General features: G+C 57.7%; 1 protein-coding gene across 1 annotated transcript; it reads right to left on the minus strand.

The window, feature by feature from the left end:
- Positions 1–1,342: 1,342 nt before the first annotated feature.
- Positions 1,343–8,810, minus strand: MYH7B (myosin, heavy chain 7B, cardiac muscle, beta; the record flags this gene model as incomplete). Its single annotated transcript, XM_010294782.1, has 16 exons — positions 1,343–1,449; positions 1,646–1,783; positions 1,949–2,044; positions 2,963–3,067; positions 3,382–3,552; positions 3,715–3,840; positions 3,957–4,160; positions 4,251–4,443; positions 4,571–4,686; positions 4,999–5,123; positions 5,681–6,030; positions 6,225–6,421; positions 6,704–6,822; positions 7,297–7,423; positions 7,819–8,208; positions 8,720–8,810. Coding segments are annotated over 16 exons (2,557 nt in total), but the record flags the coding sequence as incomplete, so codon positions are not given.
- Positions 8,811–9,344: the final 534 nt, after the last annotated feature.

Here is a 9,344-nt window from a genome sequence, read left to right on the forward strand (position 1 = left end):
AGGGATGCCTTTTCCATAGTCTAGTTAATTGGTGCATCCAAGGATTGCTGCCGTAACCCTGCAGCGTCTCACTTACAGCTCTACTCCTGTAGCGTACAGGCACGGCCCAAGCTGCGTTGGGCCTTGACTGTCACGCCGGGCTGCGTGGCTGTCACACCAGCCTGCCTTCGGCTGTGCAGGAACGTTCGGGTCCTCACCTGTGCGAGGCAGCGTGGCTTTGCCTTTGCAGGAGGCCACGGAAAGAAACACAGGGCGGCTCCTGCAGCGAGGGAGTGTGCTGGGCCCCAGGGGCAAGGCTCCGCCTGCAGCGGGCAGGAGTGGGCAGGGAGGGTCACGGGCACGATTGAACAGGGCCCACAGTCCTGTCCATGATGGGTGCCTCGAGAATATAATTTTGAGAGGACCGGCCAGCTCTGTCCTTCATCCTTGTTTTGTCTTGTTTGTGGAGCGCACATAGGGGAAGCGTCCTGCGTGGTGCCGAGGAGGGCGCAGCAGGCAACACGCTGGGATGGGATGGAGGTGGGGACCTTCCTTGCAAACAAATACTGCTGGAAGGCTGCACTGGCCCTGTGGATGGCTGAGGTTCGTGCTGCCCAGATTAATGCCAATTTACTAACTGCAGATAAACCTATTAAATGGAAACTATTAAAGAAATCTATTTTAAAGAAATGAGTGGAGATGTCTTTCTTTGCCAAAGCCATACCCACCCTGCAGGACTGCAGTTTGGGGTTTTAGGTTCTTCCCAGGAGGCACTGTTTCCATGGGCTCTGTTCAGGCTCTGTTCTGCCCTTGGCGCCTACCCTGCCTCATCCCTCAGCTCTGCTCCCCTCCAGCAGGGAGGGGGGTGAAGTGTTGCAGTGGGAGGGGCTGAGGAAAGGGCTCTCGGAGCAAACCTGGAGCAAACCCATGCAGTAGAGAATCACAGAATCATTAAGGTTGGAAAAGACCTCTAAGATCATCATCATCTATGACACCACCATGTCCTAAAGTGCCACATCTACCTGGTTTTGAACACCTCCAGTGATGGTGACTCTACCACCTCCCTGGGCAGCCTGTTCCCATGCCTGACCGCTCTTTCAGTAAAGAGCTTTTTCCTAATGTCCAATCTAAACCTCCCCTGAGGTTTCAGAGCAGGGAGAGGAGAGGGGTTCAGCCTGGAGAAGAGAAGGCTCTGGGGAGACCTTATTGCAGCTGCCAGGACTTAAAGGGGGCCTATAGGAAAGATGGGGAAAGGTGCCCTCCTTCTGCCCCTCCCTGCCTGGGAAAGATGTCCCCAGCTTGCCCCCCAACAGCAGAGCCCAAGCCCCGTTACCCCATGACGGACACAATGGAGCAAGTCCTGGCAGATCTACTTTTATTCACACAGTACAAAGCTGGCAGTGACTGTTGCAGCCATTTACCTTCAACCTACAGCGGGCAGGGCAGGCAGCTGGGCTTCTACTACTCATGCTGGAAAAAAAAAACAAAACCAAAAGGTCTTTGGTGAGATCCTGGGCCTGGAGGCAGGAGCACTCTGCCACCGTTTGGGTGCTGGCAGGTGAGGGGCAGCAGGATGTGGCCCTGGGCTGTACAGCTGCTCCCGTGGCTCGAGGGATGGCAGGACCCCCTGCCCTGCTTCCCCCTCCCCACAGCAGGGTGGGCATACCTTGGAGGTGATGACCTCCCGGGTGCGGGCGCGCAGCTTGTTGACCTGTGTCTCGGCGATGTCAGCACGCTCCTCGGCATCATCCAGCTCGTGCTGCACCTTGCGGTACTTCACCAGGTTGGAGTTGGCCTGCTGCTCCTGGAGGGGTGGGGGGGTGGTGCATGAGGCACAGCCAGGCTGTGAGCTCCCCACACCACCCCCGTGGCCCCTTTCCCTTGCAAACATCCCAGGCAGCCTGGGGGAAGGCCAGCACTGTCCTCCCCCTGGGGCGGGGGGAGAGCTGCGCTGGGCACAGGCACCTACCGCCTCCTCAAACTGGCGCTTGTAGCTCTTGACCTTGCTCTGCAGCTTGTCGATCAGGTCCTGCATCCGTGTCAGATTCTTCCGGTCTTCCTCAGCCTGCAAGTGACCTGGCCCCATTAGCAGGACCGCAGCAGAGCCCCCACCTCAGGCTCCAGATGCACCAATACCATTACCCAGGAGTCCCAGTGGTGACAGGGCTCTTCAAACACAGAGAGCACCAACCTGCCCCACCGATCCAGCCACCAGCCCCATGCCATAGAATTATCATAGAATCTTTGGGTTGGAAGGGCCTTTTCAAGGCCATCTAGTCCAACCTCCTGCCATGAGCATCTTCAACTAGAGCAAGTTGCTCAGAGCCCCATCCAACCTGACCTGGGATGTTTCCAGGGATGAGGCATCTACCACCTCTCTGGGCAACCCAGGCCAGTGCTTCACCACCCTCATTGTCAACAGTGTCTTCCTTGTATCTAGTCTGAATCTGCCTTCTTTTGCTTTAAAACCATTTCCCCTTATTGCAACAGGCCCTGCTAAAAAGCCTGTCCCCATTTTTCCTATAGGCCCCCTTTAGGTCCTGGCAGCTGCAATAAGGTCTCCCCGGAGCCTTCTCTTCTCCAGGCTGAACCCCTCAGCTCTCCCAGCCTGTCCTCACAGCAGATCTGTTCCAGCCCTTGGAGGATTGTTGTGGCCTCCTCTGGCCCCACTCCAGCAGGTCCATGTCTCTCCTGTGCTGAGGGCTCCAGAACTGGATGCAGTACTCCAGGTGGGAGTCCCCTGGTTCCCCCAGCACCTAGCTTAGGAAGTGCCAGCAAAGGGGCAGGACAAAGACCCAGAGCAGGTGGAGGATGTTGGGACAAGGGAGAAGCCCATCCTGCCCTTGTCAGTCTCAGCACAGCACCCAGAACAAGCCAAGGCTGTGCTGGGCTGGAGTCGCATGTTGGGTAACACAAGGATCTGAGCACAGGGAGAGTTGGGCTGAGCCCAGCTGGGCCGGAGCTGTGCCCGGTGCTGCCGTACCTGGTAGCTCAGCTCCTTGATCCTCCGCTCGTACTTGCGAATGCCTTTCTGGGCTTCAGCCATCTTCTTCTGCTCCACATCCAGTTCTCCCTCCAGCTCCCGCACCTGTGGGTGGTCAGAGGCCAGCTCAGCACTCTGCTCCTTAGCACCAGCCCCAGCTGAGACCAAGACAATTTTCCCAGCTTAGAGTAGCCACAGCAGAGGCAAAGCCACCCCAAGCAAAAGGCAGGGAACCAGCCCCAGGCTTGCAGCTCCTCAGGAACTGCCCCTCACTGCCCACAGTCCCGCTCTGGCACAACCTGGCCCCAGAGGCATGGGGCAGTGCCAGTGCCCTGCAAAGCCTGGTGCCACAGGGGCTGGAGCAGCACCAGGAGCCTGCTCCTGGGGGGCACAGTCAGGGTCTGCCTCTGCCTTCTCACCCTGGCCTCCAGCTTCTGGATCTGCTTCTTGCCCCCCTTGAGAGCAATCTGCTCTGCTTCGTCCAGGCGCATCTGCAGGTCCTTGATGGTCTGTTCCATGTTCTTCTTCATCCGCTCCAGGTGCGCGCTCGTGTCCTGCTCCTTCTTCAGCTCCTCTGCCATCATGGCAGCCTGCGAGGCACAGAGGCATCACCACAAGGCCAGGCACCCCGAGAGACACAGGGGCTCAATGGAGAAGCTCTAAGACCCTCCTCTCTCCTCCCACCCACCAGCCCCACACGGTGCTAAGCACCCTTGCCGAACCATACAGCACCATCCCCACCACGATCTTACGTCTGTGATAGCCTTCTTTGCCTTCTCCTCAGCGTTGCGGCACTCCTGCACCGCGTCCTCCACTTCACTGCTTAGCTGTGAGATGTCGGTCTCCAGCTTCTTCTTTTGGTTGATCAGGCCCGTGTTCTGTGGGCAGAGCAGGACAGTGCCACAGGGACCAGCCGTTCACCATGTCCAGCTGCCCCGCTGCCAGACAGGCTCCTGCTGCTCCAGCAGAGACCCAGGATCTGGTGGTCCCTCACCTGGGAGTGGAGCAGGTTGACCCTCTCAGTGGCCTCCAGCAGCTCCTGCTCCGCCAGCTTTCTGCTCCTCTCCGCCTGTTCCAGCGCTGCCCGTAGCTCCTCCACCTCTGCCAGCAGCAGGTTGTTGCGGCGCTCCAGGGCAGCCACCTGCTCCTTCAGGTCGTCATTGTGGCGCTGAGTGTCATCCAACTCGATTTGCAGGTCCTGCCGGGCAGCGTGGGGTCAGTGGGGACAGGAGGGAGCTGGGGCTGGCAGAAGGGACAGCACCGAGCCCATCCCACCCGTGGCCACAACCTTGATCTGGGCCTGAAGCTGGCGGCCCAGTTTCTGGAACTCGGCAGCCTGGCGGTTGGCATGGCTCAGCTGGATCTCCATCTCGTTCAGGTCTCCCTCCATCTTCTTCCTCAGACGGACAGCCTCGTTCTTGGCCCGGGCCTCTGCATCCAATGTGGCCTGCATGGAGTCCATGGCACGCTGGTGGTTGCGCCTGCGGGAGGGATGATGCATTAGCCCCGTCTGCCTGGGGACACCCAGTCTGGGGCAGCCCTGTCAGATCCACACTATCAGCTCTGCCCCTGCCATGATGGCCCAGCCTGTCACCTCTCTACACACACCTCAGGTTCTCAAACTCCTCGTCCTTCTCCGCCAGCTTCCTGTCCACATCGGCCTTGATCTGGTTCAGCTCCAGCTGGATGCGCAGCGTCTTGCTCTCCTCATGCTCCAGGGCCCCCTAGAGACAGCAGCAGCCATGAGAAGGTGGCCGCTGGTGGGGATCTCCCTAGCCACCCACCCCAGCCTGGCCTTGCCCCCCAGCCCAGAACTATGGGGAGCAAGGCCGGTGGAGCCACCCCAGGGCCTTGCTGTGGTTACACAAACCCCATGAGCAGGGTGCCCAGGGGTGCCAGCCCAGCTCAGGGCTATCACCCTGCCAGCACAGTGTGGGTTGCTGCTCCAGCAGCACCCAACCAGAGCTGCAGGGTGGGCCAGTAGCTCTTGAGGGCAAGTGGGTACATGCAAGCATCAGTGGGAAACAAGGACCCACCTCAGCCTCCTCCAGAGCTGCCTGGATATCACTCTTCTCACTCTCCAGGGCTTTCTTCAGCTTCTCCAGCTCATGGATGGTTTTACCACTCAGGCTGATCTGGTCAGTCAGATCAGCAATTTCCTCTGGCAGGGACAAAAGGGCGTTTGGTCAGGAACAAGTTTGTGGGGCCAGCCCCATGCAGGTGACTTCCCTATCCCCCTGCCCAGGCTCGCCTGATGACCCCCCAGCCTCTTGGAGAGCAGCTGAGTGTGTGCCTGGGGCCATTTCTGGGCCCTGCTGTGCTCCCCTGCAGTCTAGGTGAAGGAGAGGGCATGGGAGAGGCATTAAGGACCCATGGAGACCTGCTTGTCCAAGAGCAACACTCCCAAGCCAGTGTCATGCCACAGCCATGACACTCTCAGCAGCAAAACATGCGCCATTTGCAAACAGCCAATTGGCACTACCTGTCTGCCCAGACTGCCCCCAGCAAGAGGGCAGGACACATGCTGGCTTCCTGGCTGGGCTGCTGCATCCCTCCACGGAGGAAATGGGCCAGGCTTGGCTGAGCAGCAAGATCTGCTCCCTGCCTACAAGGGACCTCCATCCCACCACAAGGCTGAAGACACAGGAGCCACAGGCTGCTTATGAAAGCAGGATGAGGGGCAGAGAGTCCAAGGGAAGAGCTTGAGCCCAGTCCTACCCTGCAGGTTCTTGTTCTCCCTCTTGAGGGTCTCCAGGTTGTCCAGGGACTCCTCATAGGCATTCTTGAGCTTGAAGAGCTCTGTGCTCAGGCTGCGTGACTCCTTCTGTGATGCCTCCAGCTCCGCCTGGGTCTCCTCATACTTCTGCTTCCACTCAGCCAGGATCCTGTCAAAGTTGCGCTGCTTCTTGTCCAGGGCAGCACAGGCCGAGTTGGCACGCTCCAGGTCTACCGAGAGGTCCTCGATCTCTGTTTGCAGCCGGTGCTTGGTCTTTTCCAATGAGGAGCACTTGGCGTGGGCAGCCTCCACCGCCTCCTCCGCCTCCTGCAGCCGAATGGCCAGCTTCTTCCTGCCGATGGCAGCACGGGGTGAGTGCCCCCAGCCCAAGTGTCATCCCATCCCGCTGCTCTAAGGAGGGGAGGCCACAGCCAGCCCAGACAGCCTCAAGTCTGGGCAGGAGGATGCAGCCTCAATCTAGGGTCTGGGAAAGCCCCATCCTTGAACGGAAACCTGCAAAGAACAAACTCCAGCCATGAGACTCACTTGGCTTCTTCCAGCTCCTCCGTCCTCTGAATGGCATCCGTCTCATACTTGGTTCTCCACTGGGCCACTTCCGCATTGGCCTTAGACAAGTTCCTCTGGAGCTCACTCTTGGCCTCCACCTCCTCCTCGTACTGCTCCCGCAGCAGGTCACAGTCATGCCGGGAGGCTTGCAGAGCATGGGCCAGGGCATTCTTGCTCTGAGGAAGGGAGAGCTCATGAGAGCATGATGATGAGCTCATCATGCTCATCAAGATGCAGCTGGCCCCAGGCTCCAGGACACTGACCATGGTGCCAGGACTGGGGGCAGCGGGAGGGAACTTCTGTTTGTGCCAGGCTAAGAGCTGCCCTTGGGGTTCCTGTGTGCAGAGTATGTCCCACCTCCCCAGCCCAAGAATTTGGGCCACTGCCACAGTGGGATACACATCCCATTCCCCAAGATCTGTGTCCCTTGGAGATCAGCTATGCCCTAGAAGCCTCACCTTGGTCTCTTCCTCCAGCTGCCTCTTTAGTTCCTCGATGTTCTGTGTGAATGAGGTCTTGCCACGGTTCAGCTGGTTGATGAAGGACTCCTTCTCCTCCAGCAGCCGACTAAGCTCCCCTGGGTTCAAACAGGGCCAGAATAGCTACTTTGGGGGCTAAGGTCTGCAATCTGCATTAGCCCACACACCCAGACCCTGTGGCCTTCAGCTGCATGGATTGATCTCCAGCAGTCCCAGCTGTATCCCCACCCAGGCAAGCTGGGGCCCACGGGCAGAGGTGCGTGCCACCAGTGAAAGGCAGTAGGCCAGCTAGGAACCCCTCCTTCTGATGCCTGAGATCACAGCACAACTAGCATCACCACAGAGGTCCTCTTCCTCGCCAAGATATATGCTACCTCTGCAAGGCCTGAGCAGAGGCACAACACAAACATCCCACACTCCTCCGCTCCAGATGGAGCTCCTGGTATTTTTTTTTGTCCACAGGAGAAGCAGGACAGTCCGCCCAGCTGAACCATGGCTCCCCTACTCAGATGCCACAGTATAAGACCAGCCCCAGGGCAGCCACATGTCCCCTGGCTGCTGCCCGCACCTACCATTCTCAGTCTGCAGCCTGCCCCGCTGTGTGCTCACGTCAGTCAGTTGTCGCTGCAGCTCGTCCACTTTGGACTTGGCCTCGCTCAACTGGTCCTCATAGGTGCGGCACAGCTTCTCGGCATTGGCCTGCATGCACCAAGCAAAGCTTGGTGAGACCCAGCTCTGCCCAGAGAGCACCGTTACCCCAGGAGAGGCTTAGCAACTGCATCAGCCTGGGACCTTGCTGCCCTGCTCAGCTGATCCTATGTGCACACAAGGCAGGAGCCTGCCAGAGCTCTTGTGTCTCTGCTAAGGTCACAGTGGCTCTCTGCAGTCAGTCTCCCAGGAAATGTCTTCCCAGATCCTCCAGACCTGACTAGGACAAGCACAGTCTCCTGCAAGCACTGCCATAGTGACACAGGGACAAGCTATACCCAGTGAAAAGAGAAGGAATTTGCCATGGCAAAGAGCTACCTAGGACAAGACGTTGCACTGATGGTCACAGAAGAGCTGAACCTGCCCCGTACAGAACCAGTGCCCACCTTGTTCTTGGTGAGGTATTCAATGTTGGATGATAGGTCATCCACCTCCATCTTCATCTCACTCTTCTCCTTCTCCAGCTTCTGCTTGACACGCTGCAGGTTGTCAATCTGCTCGCTCAGCTCTGCCACACTGTCTGCGTGCTTCTTCCGCAGGGCAGCTGCCGTGGACTCATGCTGCAGGGTTGCCTCCTCCAGGTCCCGCCGCAGCTTCAGGAACTCTGCTTCCCGCTTCTTGTTCATCTCCAGCTGCGTGGCCGTCGCCCCACCAGCCTCCTCCAGCCGCTCGCTCAGCTCCTCCAGCTCCCGTGACACTTCTGCCCGCTGCTTCTCCACCTTGGCTCTGGCAGCACGCTCAGCCTCCAGCTCCTCCTCCAGCTCCTCAATGCGTGCCTGGCAGAGACAGAGTAAGGTAATAACCTGGTGAAGCTCCAGCATCTTTGCTCCCCGCAATGGAGCAAAGTGTCTCCTCTGATGCTGGGGAGCAACAAGTCACTAGCCTGGAGCAAATACTTGGGCTCTTTTGAGATTCTCTGAGGCAGGCATGCTTACTGCTCCTTGATAGCCTGCTTTGCAGAGCTTCTGCTCTGCTCTATACCCTGCCAGCAGGATCCAGGCTGGTACTGGCCTCCCTTCAATGGGAAGCCTCCATGCAAAGAGCCTGAACCTGGGGGCCTGTCTCTGCTAGGAAGAAGCCCAACATACTAGATTTGGATCTTCAGAGTTTGGACACTGGACATCAAATTTAGGCAGAGGGCTTTGCTTCTGCTAACAATGCCAGCTTTTTTCATCACTCTTCTGCCAAGCAGATGCCCCTGTGCTCAGAGGGGGACTGGCCCATGCACGTTACATCTGATGTAAATTTAGGACTCCTGGGCTGTGAGAACAGTTCTTCCCACCATACCTGGAGCTCCTTGATCTTCTTCTGCAGCTGGGCCTCAGTCACTTGCCCATCTTCAATCCTTGAATTCAATTGACTCATTTCAAAGTCTTTCCTGTACAGAAAGAAGGCAGAGATTTTTGTCAGACAAATGCTGTCCTGCCAAGTCCCTCTGGCTCCTGAAGCCAGAGGAATATTGTTCCCTGCACCCAGGTCCAGAGAACAAATGAACCAACCCACACAGGAAAGGAACTGCAGGGGTAAGAAGCAGCGCATGGACTGCTCTGAGGGATGCTAAAAGTGGACTCTGGCTCTGAGGTTTTCCCTGTGAGGTCCCTAGGTGTTGTTCTTTCTCCAGTTCCCCAAGGAGAATGGGACACGAGTGATGAAGTCTGTACTTGTAGCTGACGTCCCACCTCTGCATTAGGATCCTGACAGACAAGTCTCTCCTCTTCACCCCCTATACAGAGGAAGCTCTGTAGCGCCCTGATCTAGTCTGTGCATTTGACAAGCTCCTCAGCATCTCTGCATAGTGCCCAGGAAAACGAAGCCCTCATTTGGACTTTAGAAAAGCCTTTGACAGCGTCTCCCACATCATTCTTCTGGAGAAACTGGCGCCTCGTGGCTTGGACGGGTTTACTCTTCGCTG

The sequence above is a fragment of the Phaethon lepturus genome, unplaced genomic scaffold (genome assembly GCF_000687285.1).
Source record: "Phaethon lepturus isolate BGI_N335 unplaced genomic scaffold, ASM68728v1 scaffold10189, whole genome shotgun sequence".
NCBI lineage: Eukaryota > Metazoa > Chordata > Aves > Phaethontiformes > Phaethontidae > Phaethon > Phaethon lepturus.